This window comes from Actinia tenebrosa, unplaced genomic scaffold (genome assembly GCF_029948245.1).
Source record: "Actinia tenebrosa isolate PJP-AT-01 unplaced genomic scaffold, QUT_ActTen_1.0 PGA_scaffold10__47_contigs__length_13832649, whole genome shotgun sequence".
Lineage (NCBI taxonomy): Eukaryota > Metazoa > Cnidaria > Anthozoa > Actiniaria > Actiniidae > Actinia > Actinia tenebrosa.
The window spans coordinates 9,297,090-9,316,989 of NW_028292570.1; the positions used below are offsets into that span (position 1 = coordinate 9,297,090).

At 38.1% G+C, this 19,900-nt stretch overlaps 1 protein-coding gene and 1 pseudogene across 1 annotated transcript; one reads left to right on the plus strand and one right to left on the minus strand.

Moving 5' to 3' along the window:
* The first annotated feature begins 676 nt into the window (after positions 1 to 676).
* LOC116303753 (uncharacterized) lies at positions 677 to 14,855 on the plus strand. Its single transcript, XM_031713345.2, has 14 exons — positions 677 to 732; positions 4,011 to 4,117; positions 4,593 to 4,839; positions 4,931 to 5,178; positions 5,680 to 6,004; positions 6,329 to 6,505; positions 7,028 to 7,178; positions 7,668 to 7,864; positions 8,911 to 9,149; positions 9,771 to 9,951; positions 11,461 to 11,628; positions 11,879 to 12,036; positions 12,708 to 12,944; positions 13,022 to 14,855. The coding sequence occupies exons 1-14, from the start codon at positions 702 to 704 to the stop codon at positions 13,661 to 13,663; spliced, it is 3,108 nt and encodes a 1,035-aa protein (XP_031569205.2). The 5' UTR covers positions 677 to 701; the 3' UTR covers positions 13,664 to 14,855.
* A 52-nt stretch (positions 14,856 to 14,907) lies between these two features.
* On the minus strand, positions 14,908 to 19,789 carry LOC148912966 (uncharacterized; annotated as a pseudogene).
* Positions 19,790 to 19,900: the final 111 nt, after the last annotated feature.

The window sequence follows — 19,900 nt, forward strand, 5'->3', positions numbered from 1 at the left end:
TTGCTCCAGATAGGCCAGCGCAGTGCAGGAAACCTAATGCATAGGAAATTACTGCGGAATTTTTAGAATTCCCTGGGACTGGAATACTAACTGTCAATCAAGTGCAGTAAAAAAAAAAGTTTGGACCTCATGCACTGAGTCACCATATACGTTTGTAGAAATTCCAGGGGCAAATCCAGGGATTTGTTAGGGGGTGTTTCAAATGAAGAAATGTAAAAAGAGACATTACTGCATTGTTTCAAAAAAGCGTAAAAAGTATTTACAGCGTTAGGGGGTGTCTGGCGCACCCCCTGGCTCTGCCCCTGAGTTCATATTCTGCTATGATGCTATTGCAGGCACAGAATCTTACCTTTTAAATGATTTGAGCCCTCTACTTGAGCATAGCATTACAAAAACTTCGAAATAAACAATACAAATAGATCTAAATAGGTGTTATGATAAATTTTCAGTCACTGGAGGGTGAAGGTATTAAAGTTCAACATTCTACATTGTCAATATAATATTTAAGCATGAATTAAAAATAATGCTTATACATGCTTTTTCCAATAAGAAATAAGATAAAAATAAAGAATTAAAAAAAAAAGAAGTTGAAAAAGTTTATTTTACTTAAAATTAAATTATGCAATAAACTGTTCAAATTAACCAAAATCCCGCGCTTTTATCCCAGCGCGCAGTGCATCCTGGACAGGTTCCTGAGGAAGATGGCGTCCAGCGAAAACGATACTCAGAAAGGTATGGAAGATTTAAAATTCGAGATTTTCCCTAAATAACACCAAAACCACTACAGAAACGCTAGACATAATTTAAAACTCTCTACAACCCCTTAAACATTAGATTAATGAAAATAACCCATACTTACCTGCGCTCAAACTCAACTTCTCCTTCGCCCGCCAAACAACACGTTGTATAATTCAACGGCAAAGACCACAACGAGGACAAGACTCACCATACTGTTTGCCCTCAACCCTTTGAGCCCGAAAACATGGTTCCTGGCTGTAGGTATTGATTTATGGATGGTGTTTTGGAGGTATTTTGTGGAGTAAAATTTATAGTTTTGGATATTTGTAGGGTCAGCGGTGGGGTGTTTTATAGTTCTCCGCTGACCTTGCAAACCTCTTCCCTCTTGTCTTTACTCTTCTCTCTCGTACACATACAAAAATACAATCAGCCGCTGAGTGAATACCACTGTGGGCCATCAATACAATCTTTTTCTCACTTTATTTGACCCTTCAACATCGTGATCACTCAGGGAACTTTTACCAACAAAAGATTATGAAATCGTCGCCATATTGTTCAAGGAAAATCTAGTTCACGATTTCGCAATTTTCGTATTTTTAAAACATTCTTCCAACACGGAGAAATCGCTTGTTTACTTGTTCTCGCCTCGGAGTCTTGTATTTTGTCACTGCTGGTGCTATTCTGGGTGATTTTTATTTTTTTTCTCGGTTAAAATAGGAGTTTTTTTGTTTGGTGTTGGGTTTTGAGGCGTTGTTTTGTCCTCGTGGAAAGCACGAGGAGCGATAGAGATAAACCTTTCACTATCCTTACTTTTTCTTTTATTTTACAACAGTCCTGAACTTAAAAACAACATTTCGCTTACTTAAGACTCTGCATGATTTTTTTCTAAAGTTCCTGGACGTCTTAAGCTGTATTCTAGCTGCTTTTTGGTGCTGAAGGCGAATTTAAATTAGGTTATTTTTACAATCTCTTATAATTCAAGTCACGTTCACACCCACGTGGGGAAAAAAACCTCATAACTTTTGATCACTTTTGAGATTAAAAAAAAATTATCATAAATATGAATGCTAAAAACAGAACTTATGGGAAATATGTGGAAAACAGTCTTATAAGTTTATTAGGTTCTAATAGAGTTACAGAAGGAGTATTTTTGAAACAAGAAATAAAAATAAGTACAACAATATTTTTTAACATATAAATGACGATTCATAAAGATTTGTACCGACATTGAAATCTTTCGACATTCCAACTTTAAAATTCAATAACTATTTAAAGGAGCAAAATATCAAAATCGCCCAATCCCTTTTTTAGTTTATCTTTTGCTTATAATTCACATAGTGAAATTCTTTTGGTTAAACTCACTAACACCATGTGCATTGATTCACCTCTACTGAATGTGCCCAATTTGTGTTCAAGGCTCTGGCATTGTTTCAAATTATAAAATTTGCGTCATACTTTTATCACTGAATGATAAATTAGCATGGAGCAGTATAAATTTACTTTAACCTTATTGCAAAACCTTGTTTGAAGCTTCGGAAGCAAAATTTTGCCCCACTCACCCTCCCCTTGGCCTGGTGAAGGTGATGTGCATGTTCCTCTAGCTTCCTCACTGCAGGCATCCCAGACCTCCTATATATCCTATATTTCCTATAATTTGTATAGGATCCTATAAAGAGCCTATATTTAAAGAAAAACTCCTATATTTCCTATAAATAGGATGACTGCTGATTGATACATTTATATTTTACACTGTTTAGTATATTTGGTGAAGGAAATAAAATGGCCCTTTTTTTTTCTTGGTTCTGTTTTTTTTATGGCTTTTTAGTTCTGCAAATCATTGCCTGTGCACCCTCCCGATCCCTGGTTACGCCACCGAAAAGCTATCTTAGCTCCTATAAAGTGCATATATTTTTGGGAAAAAATCCTATATTTTCCTATATTTAGAACTTGCACAGCCTATATTTCCTATCAAATTTGTCTAAAAAGTGGCTGGGATGCCTGTCACTGTTAAAAGCTCATTGTTACAGTCGTGGATCTCACCCCATAACTTAATTACTGCGTTATGATAATGAGTATTCAGTGAGGATATATTACTATAATAAACGTCATCTCAATATGTGAAATACATTGTGTTTGTATTGTCCATTGTTGTGACAGTGTCTTGGGTATCCTTAATTCATTTATGATGTCCCTTCATCATTGTGTTTTGCATACTCAAAGTTTTTCTCAAATCAAGTTTTTCCCATTTCTGGCTATCACATTACTTTATGGATCAAATAACTGGGTAGAAGGTGCTGCAGTACATCTGCAAATGGTTAGACCTTCAGGCACATAGCAAGGGTTTTCGGAAGGAGGAGTCCCAAATTAAAAACAAATTTTTGTTTGAACCCCTGAAAAGCCAAACCAAAAAAGAAAATGGCATATGTTCGTTTTACAATTTTTTTTGCAAAAAAATCCTGCCCTAAAAGGTGTGAGCACGGTTTGTCTGTTTGCAGCTTGCAGAACTTCTTGGTTGTGTAATTAAGAAATTTACTTAATTAGTTTGAAGTATTCAATAATAGATAGTCTATATTTCAAAATTGCAGTCAGGATTCATGATTCATTATAAATTAAAGTTGTCTCTGACTTATGAAATTTACAATTATTTCTTAGACATACATTACGATCTAAACAGAGACCTTCATCAGTATAGCTGAAAATGTTTGCACACGCGAGTTTTAAGGATCTTATAGCATGTGCAATAGCAGCTAGAATGTTAGGTGAAAGTTTTCTGTATATTTGTGGAATGTTAATGGAATGTTTGATGGCTTTAGAATCTTGTTGAGAAAACCACGCTTTAAGGAATAATCTTTTATGCATATTGTTGACCTCTCCGTCTATTATAGCCATGCCACCCAGGTCAAAGTCATGTCCAGTTGAGAGGGAGTGTTAGGCTATATTAATTTATTAGTTAAATTACTTTCAAGTGTTATCCTCTATAAACAAATTTGATTGATTTGTTTGTTTATTTATTTATCCCTTTGAAAACATATTGTTCAGTACATAGAATAAAGATATGACATGTTTCAGGGATTGCAATAGTATTTTTCAATCTAGTTCCTGCCATCCAAATAATCACATGCTTCAAATTTAGGTCCCAAGCATTTAATTGTAGTTAATTTTAATCAATCCATGTATTTAGGAAGTCCATATCAAAACAAGTAAATTGAGTCTAAAATATAAAAATTTTTCTGTCCTATATTTTTTTAACTTTCTAACGCCTGTGTTTCCAGACATGACTGGACCAGAAAATCAAGGTTCTGAAGATGTTGAATCTCAGAAAGATGGTAGACATGAAGAGCAAGCAATAGAACAAGAAAAGCAACAGGCATCTGAACAAGTAAGTTGTCTTGACATGTTTAAATTAATTTAATCTATAAATTTTTAAGTGTAAAATCATTTTTGTAATGCTTTGAAAAGCTGCATGCAGCAAAACTAAATGTACCACAATTCAATCAAAACTAACTGAGGAAACAATATACAGTTTGCACCTGTTGATGATAATCATTGTATTCTGTCAAAACTGAAAAATTCTTGATTTGTAAACTTCAGTGGGTGCATGCATGGGTGTGTGGGGAAAATGATAATTGAGTTATCAGGATCTCTGGGTTTTACATTTTGGGCTGTTGTTTTAAGAATATATTTTTACAACAAAAGAAAAATTGTAAATGAATGATTTGGTGAAAAAGTGTATGTGGCATTTGGGAAGGCCCATAGATATAAGGCTCCTTCCTCTATTTTTTCATGAATAAAAACATTGTCACTACACAAAATAATTAAGTTTTACTATACAAAATTCTACCTATTGAAAACAGAATTCAGAAGAAACACAAGAAAAAGCAGAGAAAACAGCAACCAGTAATGAAGCAGCAGAGAAATCTACTGACAATGAAGAGCAGGAGCCACAAACATTATATGTGGCAATCCAACCAGGTGCCAACATGGACTCTCCTCAAGTGGAACAACCAGCTGTCTATGTTGAGGTGGTAGAAGCTGGAAATGGTACTGAGATTGGTAGCAATGAAGAGCAAGTTGTCCAGGAAGGAATGGTTATTGAGCAGAGTGAGTAAAGTTATTGTTTTTGGAGTGTATACTTATTGTTACTGAATGTTAATTTATTGAACAACTTAATTGCTTTTGCATTACCTTGCAGCACCTAACTCTGATGCAGCCAACATACCAACATCCATGATGTCCCAAGTCATAGACCAAGCAGCTCTCTCTACAATGCAAGCTGAAATGATTGCAGTCCAAGTACTCTCTCAGTCGGCATCAGGGGATATCCAGTATCTTCAACAACAGACACCACAGCAGTTTATACCTATAGTCTCTGGTGCTGATGCCAGCACACTCTCTACTTTACAAGCAGCACTGGGACAGGTGCCGTTATCTGCCCTTCAGGTCAGACTTTATGCCAGAGTAGCCTTAAATTGTTAGATACAAGTCATTAGTCATGTAAGAAGTGTTGGGGAAGTCACATGATTTTAGTTTAGTTTGTTATCTCTGGACTGGCTCAATGCATCCAAAAAAACTTGTTATAACTAGTCTTGTTATTGCTAACCACCACTGTGAGTACAGCAGTGAAGCAGCTAAACAGGGTTAAACTATAGCTATACAGTCCATGTATGAACCCAGATCACAGCCAGCTTTAATCAGCTTGAATTAGAGGGACTTAATTTAATAGGAGTGAGGAAAAACTGGGGGGAGGTGGGGGGGGGGGGGGGGGTGGGGGCTGCAGAAAAACCCTTGGAGTCAAAAAGATAACAAATCAACATGGGGTAACTAACTGGGATTTCAACCCCACATTTGAATACCAGAGGTGAGAGGGGAGCACTTCACCACCATGTCATCCTGACTCCTAAGACAAGATCCAAAGCCAATAATATTTGAAAAATGTTTCAGATTGCTACCACCACACAGTCAGGTGTGATGTCACATACTATCACCCTACCAAATGGACAGACCATCCAGGTACCCATCTCACACTTATCAGCTGTGACCTCAACCAATTCTGACATGTCCACTGCAGTTACTTCTCTCATAACCAGCAACACAGATGCCATTATTGCGGCTGCAGCCGCAGGAGAAGCTGCAGGAGAAGCAGCTGGTCATAGTGGCCTTGGAACAGTTGCTGCTTCAGATATTAGTGAGGTAGAAAGCCATCAACCTGCGGAAGGTGAAGTAGCAGAGGGACAAGAAGGGGGTGAAGGAGAGGGAGAAGGTGATGGTGAGTATCTCAGAGGGCAGAATGTGGTGTTTATTATTTGACAAAATAATCCAAAGTTTGTGGCAAAGCTGTGCAATCCTATTAATGGCAAGCAGTCATCAGAGAATCGTCTTCTTAATTTGAGGTTTTTAGTTTGGTTAATTATTATAGCCAAAGTTCAGTTTGGTTGAACACTTTGTTTCTGTTATGATAATAAAGTAAGACTTACTGTATGTACCTCATTACTACCAGACCACAGTAGCTTATTGTCAGGTCAAACTCACACTTGCTTGACAAATAACTTATAATTCAAATAACTTTTGATGATCTTTTTTGTTGTCCTAGATGAGAATAAGCCCAAGTATACATGTGATATATGTGGTAAATCCTACATCCGTTCATGGTCCTATTACAGCCACATGAGAGAGCATGCCTCAGGTGAAAAGCAGCACAAATGTGAGGTCTGCGGCAAAGTCTTCAATTATGCAAGCAACTTGCGACAACACATGCTCATTCATACAGGTATTAAAATTTATAAAAAAGTCATTTGCAATTATTATTTACTGGTTTGGTGCTGTTGGTTTGCATGGTTTTGTGGAGATGTGATAAAGAAAGGGTCAACAATGATAACATATGTCATATGTCAAAACTTTTTACATATTAAGTGGGGAGGACCTCACTTATTTTAGGGGCAGATGCAGGAATTTTAGAAGGGGGGTGACTACTACAAAGATTTTAGCAGGAATTTGAGGGAAAAGGGGGTGACTGTTACTAACGATTTACTGAGAAATTTGTGCAGGGGGGGGGGGGGGGGATACCGGTCACCCCATTTATCACCCTTGGATCCACTCCTGTATCTAGATGTCATAAGGCCAGTAAAAACATCTTGGTCCTGTTGTTAGAGTTTCCCTTAGTATGACATGGGAATTTTGAGGCAAAAAGTTTTTTTGACTTTTTTGGGTAAAAGAGAAGTTGCAAAGAGAAGTTGTCCAAACTGAGATAATGAAAGTAATTCTTTCTTCTTTTTCCTTCTTCTTTTTTTAGGAGAGAAGCCGTATGAATGTGAATACTGTGATAAAGCATTTAACAACCCAAGTTCATTACGTTCTCATGTTCTATCCCATTCTGAAGACAGACCATTTATCTGTGATCATGACACATGTGAAAAAGCCTTTAATAATCCAGGGTCTTTGAGGTAATATAAGACTTCAATGGATTTCAAACTTGCCATTATGCTTATCCCAATAAACCTATTCCACTATTTTCCCCTTTCAGACCACATGTCATTCCCTTCAGTCTGATTTGTTTGTTTACTGCTTTTATTGCATAATGCTGGTTGAGACAACAGTTGCAACAGGCAAATTAAGCAAAAGCATCAATCAAATAAATTGCTTTGTACCTATACATACTCTAATTGAGAGCAGTGTTTTGCCTGATTTCACTGTTGCAACTGTTAACCCAATCAGTGAGTAGCAATATAAACACACTCAGAAGACACATGAATATAGATAAAACTCAAACAAAGAATCTTATTCTTGCGAGAATGACACATCATTTGAAATGGGAAAATATTATGCCTCTGGAGGGAGGTGAAAGTGTTGTTTTCGAGAAAAAATCTCTAATAAAAAATCTGCTACTTGAAAGTTTTGCCACAAGTTTAAAAATATGTTCATTATCCTTGCAGGGTCCATAGGCGTGTCCACCAAGAAGAGAAGCCCCATGCTTGCACCCATGAAGGCTGTGACAAAGCCTTTAAGACTGCTGCAGAACTATCACGGCATACTTTCCGTCACACTGGAGAGAAGCCCCACAAGTGTGATAAGTGTGAGAAAGCTTTCATAAGATATGATGACTTGAAGCGCCATTACCGTATACACACTGGTAAGCCCTAATAATAACCAATCTCTATATAGGACTGCCTACGTCAAATAAGTATTTTACAGTAGGGTCCTGCAAAAGTCTTTATTCCCTCAGAATTACGGTACCACAAATCAACAACCATTATCTTTGATAATAGTTGTTTTTCTTGATCCTAGGATAGTCTAAACTTTGAATGAAAATTTTAAGGACAGATAATGTCTTTATACAGATGTAGTTGTAAAATTTGGTGGTCTAGGGAGTGGTTCTCGCTCAACTCCTCAGGCAAAGGCTTGGTTGTATTGTCTCCTCCCCAATCTTATGAACCAACCAAATACAAGTGTGACATCTTAGCTAATGTATTATTACGACATGCATATTATGATAAACTGATAATAAACTTTATTTATAAGAAGGGTGACAATAATCTTTTAAGTTACCTAAACTTACGTCCCTCAATATGTAAATTAACTGTCATTTTATCCCCCCACCTCCCTACCCCTCACACTCACACACTAAAAATAATATGCTACTACTACTATTGTTGGAGACTTCCATGCAATAATAGTAGGAGCTTACTGCTTAAATACCGTTGGATTTTTTTGTTTTTTTGTTTTTGTTTATTATTTTGATATTGTAATAGTGATTGATTATTATGTACTTATCGACTGAGTGGGAGGGCCGTACGGGAAAATATTTGGCTCGAGGTGATGCCGTACAAAAATCCTGTGCAGAAGAGTAGTCGGTCCGTACAAATGACCTAGAGCCAAATATTTTTCAGTACGGCCCTCCCACTCAGTCAATAAGCATTTTATCATATGACCCTAAGTAAAAAAGATATTTTAAAAGTTGCAAATTATGTCAATATGGTCGCAGGTTTCAAGCAGGGCCATACAGATTCGTACGCCCCTGCTCTGCTTGCTCAAAGCCATATGGCCCGGCTCAAGCCATTTTCCCAAAGTTTTTTTTAAGAGCGCGCACTCGAGCAGATACGAGTCATATGATAATATATATTATTTAGAGTATATCTTGTTTGGAAATTTCAATTCCTATCTGTGTGTTCCTTACAGGAGAGAAGCCCTTCAAGTGTGACCAATGTGATTTTGCCTGCATCCAATCCTTTGATCTTGTCAAGCATAAGTTCACCCACAGTGGTGACAAGCCATATAAATGTGAGCTATGTACTAAGCAGTTTACAAGGCCTGCTAGGCTGAGGGACCATATGAGAACACATACTGGTGAGAAACCCTACAAGTGTGATGTGTGTGACAAGTCTTTTGCTATACAGACTGGACTCAAATCTCACCAGGTAACAGACAAATGAATGAATGAATGAGTTGCTATTGTTTGTGACAGTACCTCTTCATTGCTCAATCTATATAAACAATATATTGTCCTTGTTCACGCCAGCTTACAAATAAAAGAATGAATGAAGGGAGGGTTGGATGGACGGACGGACGGACGGATATGGATATGGATATGGATATGGATATGGATATGGATATGGATATGGATATGGATAGATGGATGGATGGATGGATGGATGGATGGATGGATGGATAGATAGATAAATGAAAAAAAGAAAGAAAGGGAATAAATGAATGAACAAATGAATTGCTTTTGTTTGTGACAGTAACTCTTCATAGCTCAATCCATGCTAACTGTGTTGTCATAATTGTTACATTATTGAACAGCTTTTGTTTCTCTTTGCTCTCTCTTTTTTTTATCATGGCATTTTTCGCTTCTTGTCATATATTTTTTGTCTTTTATATTTTGTCTGCTTTTTCCTTTTACATTTTTATTTCCTTATCACATTAATTTCTTTCTTTTTCTCATTTCTCTTCTCCGACTTTCTTACTTTTCTTCTCTTCTCTTTTTGTAGCATCATGTCAATAATGATTTAACCATTCATTTTCTTAACCTATTCCAGGCTGTCCACACGGGAGACAAGCCATTCAAGTGTAATCAATGTGAGAAGACATTCCGTACCATGGCGGAACTGCAGTCCCACATGGGAAGGCACACTGGTATCAAACCCTTCAAGTGTGAGATGTGCGATAAGGACTTCATCTCTGCCATCACCTTCAAGAGACACACCATTGTGCACTCAGGTAAGAAGCCAATATATCATAAAAGAGAAGTCAGTGCTTTATAGACTCAAAAAGTAAAAAAACGTATTGCAGCACCTTTTCCATGGCACATTATTTGACAGACCACATATATTATAAAAGAGAAGTCAGTGCTTTGTAGACTCAAAAAGCAAAAAAACGTATTGCAGCACCTTTTCCATGGCACATTATTTGACAGACCACATATATTATAAAAGAGAAGTCAGTGCTTTGTAGACTCAAAAAGTAAAAAAAGTATTGCAGCACCTTTTCCATGGCACATTATTTGACAGACCACATATATTATAAAAGAGAAGTCAGTGCTTTGTAGACTCAAAAAGTAAAAAACGTATTGCAGCAGTTTTTCCATGGCACATTATTTGACAGACCACATATATTATAAAAGAGAAGTCAGTGCTTTGTAGACTCAAAAAGTAAAAAACGTATTGCAGCACCTTTTCCATGGCACATTATTTGACAGACCACATATATTATAAAAGAGAAGTCAGTGCTTTGTAGACTCAAAAAGTAAAAAACGTATTGCAGCACCTTCTCCATGGCACATTATTTGACAGACCACATATATTATAAAAGAGAAGTCAGTGCTTTGTAGACTCAAAAAGTAAAAAACGTATTGCAGCACCTTCTCCATGGCACATTATTTGACAGACCACATATATTATAAAAGAGAAGTCAGTGCTGTATAGACTCAAAAAGTAAAAAACGTATTGCAGCACCTTCTCCATGGCACATTATTTGACAGACCACATATATTATAAAAGAGAAGTCAGTGCTTTGTAGACTCAAAAAGTAAAAAACGTATTGCAGCACCTTCTCCATGGCACATTATTTGACAGACCACATATATTATAAAAGAGAAGTCAGTGCTGTATAGACTCAAAAAGTAAAAAAAGTATTGCAGCACCTTTTCCATGGCACATTATTTGACAGACCACATATATTATAAAAGAGAAGTCAGTGCTTTGTAGACTCAAAAAGCAAAAAAAGTATTGCAGCACCTTTTCCATGGTACATTATTTGACAGACCACATATATTATAAAAGAGAAGTCAGTGCTTTATAGACTCAAAAAGTAAAAAAAGTATTGCAGCACCTTTTCCATGGCACATTATTTGACAGACCACATATATTATAAAAGAGAAGTCAGTGCTTTGTAGACTCAAAAAGTAAAAAAAGTATTGCAGCACCTTTTCCATGGCACATTATTTGACAGACCACATATATTATAAAAGAGAAGTCAGTGCTTTGTAGACTCAAAAAGCAAAAAAACGTATTGCAGCACCTTTTCCATGGCACATTATTTGACAGACCACATATATTATAAAAGAGAAGTCAGTGCTTTATAGACTCAAAAAGTAAAAAAAGTATTGCAGCAGTTTTTTACTATTGATTCCATCTTTCGGGGATCTTGTCATTTGGCTCGTGAAACTCGTTAGGCTCTCCCCTACCCGGAAACGGTAAATCGGATTCAATTTTGATTTCTTTCATACAGGTGAAAAGCCCTTCGAGTGTCCTGAATGTGGTCGTCGTTTTGCTCGTTCTACTGATCTGAAGGTCCATCTACCCGTCCACAGTGATGACAAACCATACAAGTGTGGGGAGTGCGATAAAATGTTTACAAGGTTTAGCACCCTCAAAGAACATATACGAACACACACAGGTATCGTCTATATTTAAAAGGTTTTGGCCTGCACTGAATGTAATCCTATATATTATGAATTATGTGGTTTATATAGAATTGCCAAAAGTCGACCTTTTCTCCGGACGCTACAGAAAAGCAAGAATTTTTTGCGTGCAGCAAAGTCGCGAGAGTTTGCATTCCACTCCAGCAGTGTTATGTAGAGGGCGGGTGACAAACTTAGAGGTAATAATTCTAGTAATTTTTACTGAACTGTTGCTTTCGTATACAGGGGAACGACCCTTCAAGTGTGAAGAGTGTGGTCGTGAGTTTAACCATCGTAGTCATTTTAATAACCACCTTCGCATACATACCGGTGAAAAGCCCTTCAAATGCGATACCTGCGACAAGGATTTCTCGCGCAAAGCAAGTTTGAGGTACCACATGAAGGTGAGTGATAAATAATCATGAAATAAATAAAAGGGATTTAACAGTGGCATTTCTACTGAGTAGCTTTTCATTCACTGAATTCCAATTGGAATTTAGTTGTTGATTGAGGAAAACCGGAGAACCCGGAAAACCCTTGAAGCACAAAAGAGAACCAACAAGCAACTCTACTCACATATGACGCTGAGTCCTGAAATCAAACCCGAGTCGCCTTGATGACCGGCCGCTATGCCACCCCTGCTTCCCAGAGTGTTTCAAGACTTCGCACTAATATGGCACTTAGACACGCCCAAGTTCTATTGTACTGGAAAATAACAGCATTTATCATATGACCCGTATCTGCCTGGGCGCGCACGAATCCGTACGGCCCTGCTCGAAACCTACGACCGTATTGACATAAATTGCAACTTTTAAAATATCTTTTTTATTTAGGGTCATATGATAAAATGCTTATTGACTGAGTTAGGTCGGACCGTACGGGAAAATATTTGGCTCGAGGTCATTTGTACGGACCTCGCTGCGCTCGGTCCGTACGGCATGACCTCGAGCCAAATACTTTCCCGTCAGACGGCCCTCCCACTCAGTCAATAAGTACATATTTGTCGATGCTCACTCGTACAACATTTACTTATGCTTCGTCACCTAGTATGTAATTTGTGGTCATTGTTTAACAGGTTCATTCCAAAAATCGCGAACGTGCTCCAAGGTCTAAAAAGTCCAGCGAAGAAGAAGAAGAAGGAATGGAAGAACAGATGAGCACTGTTAATGCCAGCCATATTAACCCAGACGCTGAAGTGCAGCTAGCAGAAGCTTTAGTAGCTGTTAGTGAGTCTATGATTGGCTCTGACGTTGGCATGGAGACGGCACACGTCGTTGCCGTGGAAACAAGTGGTCAGGAAACCGATGAACAGGTGGAGTATCTTTTCCCATTAAAGTGAATGAAAAATGTAAAGAAAAAATAAACATAACTTCATGCTTTTTGTCTTAGGTCTCGAGTGGTCATGCAAATACCCAACATGTGGTAGACCCAGTGACCCAGGCCGCAGTGAATGCTGGTATATCTGATAGCGATGTGGCTGAGGTGCTGGTCCAGTCAGCTGGCAATGCAAATCACCAGTTGACTAGCCAAGGTTTAGCCAATCAAATCATTGAGGTCACGACCTCAGCCCACCCAGGACAAGACGAGGCCAGCCATGCACAACTCGTAGTAGATGCCTTATCTCAGGGTGCAATCGATTCTAGTCAAGTGGCTATCATGCATATCCCCCAGGAGGGGGTTACAGTGACCGGTGATGGCATTGAGACTATGAGTATGACTGTATCAGCAGAGATCTTGGCTGCTATGGCAGCGGCTCAGTCGGGACAGACGTCCATGATTATGACAACCACCGGCGATCATTCTCAACAGCAATCTGTTACCATAACGACCCAGGCAATGCAAGCTCTACAAAGTCATCTGGCAGGGGAGAGAAGCGAGTCCAGTGAAGAATCAACTGTTTCAATTCAGGGGATGCAACTTGAGGAGGTACAACCGGAAGACGTAGGGGGAGGGGGTGAAAAAAATAACGAGAATGAAACAACAGCCAACCAAGAGCAACATATACAGGAGGAAGCCATGGTTACTGAATAAAAAAGATGAACTCAACGAAACGTAACGTAGCTAAGAATAAAGAGGCTCGTAGGATGCCTGCTGTATCTCCATGGCAACAACATCCACATATTGTTTCAGCTGTTTTCAATCACTGACAAATCCAGTTTAGCGGATGCCATCTTTCATTATCAGACTCTGAAGCGAAAAGGAGTCAATGGATCATTTGTCTTTGTTATTGAAAATGGCTGTAGCTATCTTCCATGATCAAACAATACTAATCAAGTGTGTAAATACTACTCTTGAAAACACTCTGAGTATTGTAATCTTTCATGAAAGTGTGTGTTAAATTCATAACGTTTGTTCCTCGGAACTTATTATCCCTGATACAGCTATTTCGACTAAGTCAGTGAAGGTTTTGTTGCAAGTTGTATATCGACTCTGGACTGCACTATAGGCGATGTGAATACGATCAGTGAAAGGTCAAACGATATAAATTTTGTCTCGACGTTTTTCTGGCAAAAAGCAACATGCATGAAAACCTTCACCAACCTTTTTTTTTGAAATAACTGTATCAGTACCCATACATACATTTCTTCTTCTTCTATTCATATGCTTTAGGGAGCAATTATCATTTATAGGGTTTTTTAATAGCCAATGTGAACAAGCACGAAACTTGATGGGAAACCGAGTACTTATGGTTTTTAAGCTCCTCTAAAATTCCTCTGACAAATTTTCCTTCGACATTTCCTATGAAACAGTATTTCAACAGACGAAAATAAAAAAGTAACTTTTTTCTGATAATCTTAATGATTTCTGTTCTAATTTGTGTGGTACTCGGTTTTGTGCACATTCCCTATTCACAGTAAGTTTAATGTGTGACTGGAAATTCAAAATGCACGATCACGGTCAAAAAGATCAATATGAATCAAAATATACGAAATTTCTCTCAGATGCAAATAGAATACAAATGTTTTTCGTTAGAAAGCTGAGAAGGGCTTGTACGAGAATGGATTTGATCTATATGGCCTTTTACATGTAAGACCGTCAATTACATTCGCAATGGACGTTTTTCTTGTACTAAGGATGCTACTGTGAGGATGCTTACTTTATAATTTCATCGATATCGTTAATCTGTATCAACATATTTGTGTGCGTGATATGTCTTGTTTTAAAATAAGAGTGATAAAGTTAAAATATTTGAATAAACAACAAAATGTTTATCTGTGTTAAACTCAATTTTCATAATGTATTTTTAGATAAAATTAAATGACATTCTTGTCAACAAAATTGTTAACGTCTTTATTTTCTGTTCAAACCTGGATCAAAGTATTTTAGTGTAAACCTACTAATGATTATGGTCTATCACGAATTCTGCGCTCTGTTTGGCTAAGCTACTATTCCTGTAGTGTTATATAAGTTCTTATATTACTATCTAGTACTAATGACGTCATTAAAAATATTAATTTGTTTACTTATAAATAATATTCATAAAAAAGGGAATGCCCTCTCGACTGCCTGAAATAGACCCTTTGCATTGATTTCCTAGAGGAATCGTTGTGGGGACGAAACAATAGGGCGTCTTTCTCTTTTGTAAAAAAAATCCATCCGGTTTTGTCCCCCAGAACAATTGCTCTCAGGACTCACTGTCAGGGGCTATACAACTCTACAAAAAAAAAAGAGGGCAAATTTGACCTAATCCCTCGGAGTTTCGCTGTTATTGCATATCTGCAGCTGTGTATTCCTCTATAAAATTCCCATTAATTGTTCATCCAAATTTCAAATAAAAAGGAAAGTTGGTTAGTTTTTGAATACTTCTCTAAAGCTTTCTCAATGAAAAAAAATTATAGACTGAAAACCTGCATAGTAATTAGTCTCTGCTGCCACATGATGGAAAGGAGGCACTTCCTGATTGGATCGTTTTAGACGGTCAGGGAAAAACAAAACAATCAAGCCAAAACCTATGGTTGGTTCCCAACTAATTATAGGCCACACCCTTGAAAAACCAAAACACAGACTGCAACTACCCTCCACTCAAAAATGTCTGCTTGTGTTTGTTCTGTTTGTTTTTAGTGTTATTTGCATATTTACCAAAGTTGAACCTTCTAAATTACCTAAATAAACCTAAATTATTCTAATTGTTAGCTATAAATAAGCTGCCTTTATCCCTATGTTTTGTAATTCTACCCTTATTCTTATGCACAATGCTAATTTTGTGGGGTGAAATAAAGATTGTTGTACAAGATTACACCTCAACACAGCAGACATGACTGCACTTTAAGTAGCGAGTATAGTCCTGGTTTATCTACTGTATTTATTATTTATTTTTCTCTTTATTATTCATTTATTATTTAGTCCTGGTTTATTCATTTATATCGTGTAGTAAAGTCAGGAAGTCCAAAACAAAAAATTTTTCCTGAGCTGATTAACTGAGGTGCTTACCATTTAAATCAATCCATCCAGTTGGAAAATTCATTAGTTAATGGTGAGAAAAGAAATTTGACTTTCAAAAATTGGTACACGCGTCTACCGGAAAAAAAAAACACGAAAAAATTTGGGAAAATTGGATTATCTCAATCAGAAGAACAAGTTTTCCGGAACAGTTCCGATCGGAATGATACAAACCATATGTTTTCCAAACTGAATTGCCGGTTTTTCCGGGTAAATGGTAAGCTGGTAATCATGAGTGAGTTGATTTGCATGTTTATGCTGACTGCATTCATAAAACATAGATACCAAACCTTGCAGGGTCACTGCTAGGAGTCAGGTATTTTGTTGGATTTCTTCTGACTTTGGAAACCCTACGTGCGACAACTGAAATGAAATAAGGAGAAAACTGCTGGAACATATTTTGCTGAGGAATGAAATAGTTAGGAAGATTGTGGGCTACAAGACAATGTAGCAAGTCATCCAATAGATCCAGCAAGTGCTTGACAACATTATCCAATCTCCAATGTGACTGTGGAAGTCGCCCGGCAGCCAGCAACACTATTGTCTGCATGTGGTAGGACTTCAACAGTTGCGGCCTGTCAAAGTGCATTTCACACACAAACTTTAACACGTGCAAGCACTCTGTAAGTACCGGGTTATCCTCATTCAACTTATTCAGAAGAACATTTTCTGCTCTTGCAAATGAGTACTGGAAGAACATGCCGTACAGTGGGTCTTCTTTAGGGAGAGTTGGTGGTTGTTTGAGCACCAGATGACAACCATAATTGACAATGTCTTTGACAGTGTGGTTGTCGGGCCAGTGCCTTTGACGATTTAACCATTCAGCAGCACACAAAGGCCACTGAATGTGCCGTAGTGACAACACATAGTCAATGGTGAGATACTTATAGAAATAGTATACTGTTACTGCAGGGCCATTCTCTTCAATCTTTCTTACAGTGATTCCGTTGCGTATGAGATTTTTTTGCTCCAAGCACTCACCCTTCATCTTAAGCAATCGGTACTTCATTAGCATGGATATAAAAGATAACATGATTGGGCCCAAAAAACTTAATTTCAATTTATCAGCAGACAAATAGTACTGCATCTTCCCTTCAGCAAATTGAGGTGTCACAAAGCAAAAGCTCCACTCTTCAAGTTCTGTTGGAATTCTCTCGTACCAGGCCCAATGAGGGTGAATCCTGGAAATTCCATGTTGCTACCATGGTCTGGTACTGTTTCGAAAACAAACATCTTAAGTACCAAGTGATAGTCTATTTCAGGCTGCACATGGATTACTGGTGCAATAACACCTGCATTGGATGCAGGAACCACTCTGAGCTGTCTTTGCATGCTTCCTACTCTTAGCATTTTGTAGCTGTAGATCCCAGGCACACTGTTCAGTATGTCGAAGATGCCATCTTCTCTGAGCTTTGCCTCCTCCAGTACATTGCTCAAAAGGCTGACCAGTTTTTCATCATACAGGTTGTGCACGCCTAAGTCTATTAGACTGCTGTGTATGCCATGCAAGTTCTGGCCTGATATGGGATCAATTCCAGCTTGTTGATGCTGGAATGGCATCTGGGCGGAAGCTTTTGGTGGCATGATTACATCTGGCTGAACTTGTGCTGTGATGGGGATGTATTTAATTTCTTCCTCTTTTCCCAAGTTCTCCAGCTGTTTCCGTACATGAGCTGCAATGTCTTCTTGATTTGTACCATTTTTGGCTTTTGTGTTTTGAGGCGATTCATGTGGGGAATGTTTCTCGGTTGACTTTTGTTGTGTTCCCCTGATATCTGTTGTTCTTGTTGTTGTAGTATCACCACATAAAACCTGATTTCCCTTGTTGCAAATCCTTGCCCTGTCATTTTCATGGCTTGGTCTGTTATTCATTACAATATTTTCTTCTTTCTTGTCTTCCATCCCTGCAGTTTTTGAAATTTCCTTATCCTCTGCAATATCACAGTCAGTACTCTCTTCAGCTGAACATTTCAGTTTTTCATCGATTTTTGCTATGACAATACCCGTACTTGCTGTGGTTTCACTAGCTATGGTTGAAACACCAGTGTCATTATCTGTTTCTACACTTAGATTTTGTACATTTGAGCTCAATTTCCCCTCACTGGGGGCTGTCATTGTTTCATTTTGCTGCAGACCACCCTGCCTCCTATCTTGACCGTCTACAAGTCTCTCTTTTTCCTTGGCATCTAGTTGTTTTTCATCTCTTTCACGTGCACTGTCCTCCTCTTTATCTAGACTTTGGTGATGCTCTTTGGAGCTCAATTCTTCTTTTAAGTCTGTTGGTTTTTCCTGTTTATTTTCGGTACCTGGTATCGTATTTTGAGCTTCTGTCAGGCTTTGCTGTTCCTCAGCATTTGTTTCATTGTGGTTACCATCTGCAGCAGCCATTTCCTGCTTGTCAGTAGACAAATTGTTCCCTCTGATAACAACTTCTTTGTCTTTCTGTGAAACTACTGGGGTATCATTGCTATAAGATGCCAGTCCTTGAAAAAGAACAGGAACATCGACAGTGACATCGGTTGGTACAAGCTCATTCAAGGCACTAGCTGCAGAACTGTCATCATAAGGATCGCCTATCTGAATCATAGATACAAGCAGCTCAATCAATCCCTTCTCCAAGAGGGCTTCTCGCAAGCCTGCAAAACGAGCCATATTCTCAATGCACTTTGCAATGTCTACAGCATACACACCATGGTAGTTAAGCCACTCCTCGCCATTTCTTAAAGACTTTGCAAGAATGTCTGTGACAAAATCCAAGCAACTCTCTTCTGCAAGCAAGTACACACTTGTCTCCTCATTTATAACTTCAGCAGCAATAAACAAGGTCAATGATTTAACCAATGTAGTCAAACTTTCAAAAGCTCCTTTATAATTGAGAAACACATTAAGGAGAATCAAAACAGTATCACACAAGTTCCAAAACTGTGGCAAGGTAGCAGGGATTTTCGACATTGCCCACAAAAAGTCAATGATACCAAGGAGTATCTTGAACTGGTCTGGGTTTGAGCTTGGTAACAGCATGACATTTAGATCGCTCAAAAGTAGCTCGAGTATCTTAGTTGAGGCTAGGTTAATAGCAAATGTTTTGCTTGCGATAAGATGTGTTAGTACTTGTGTTGTTACAGCTACAGAAAGAGGGAAAATTATGAGGCCGTCAGTTGAAGGATGGGTTGCTTTTGCCTCTGTGACACTGCTAGTCTGTGTTTTTTCATCTGACTGCATCATGTAATGAGACTTCATTAAGTACAGCTCCAGGACAAAATGAATGTCAGTGTTGGCTAAATTCTCAGCAACATTTCTGAGAGACTTTTTGTCCAGACTATCAAGGATGTTCTTTACTTTGAGTACTGTTGAGTATATTTGTTTCGCCAGATCGGTCTGGGGTACCGTGTTATGCGCTTGTAGAGTCTCTTTAAGTTCCTGTAGAATCCTTTCAGAAATAAACTTGTCGGAGATTTCACTATCCATCTTGGAATGCAAAAGCTAGGGATAAGCTTTCCCTCAAAATTCGAAGCGCTAGAAGTTTCACTTTTCAAAGTCTGAGTTCACTTCCGACTTCAACAAAACCATTGCTCTTAGCTCGAATAATCGACATACCTCTTTCACTTCATCCATCACTCTACCAACAGATCTTGAAGTCTTTGCGCCATTCTTTCTGGCATAAACAAGAAATCCACAAACAAGAGGAGAAAGGAATTCCAGGGAAGTGGTTTGTTTCCAAGAAGTTAAAATTGATGGGAGATGCCGCTGGCCCTATAAGTCTGATTGGTTTCGGGGAGGGGAGGGGAGAAGGGATGGAGGAGAAAATGTAAAAAATGTACCCCCCCC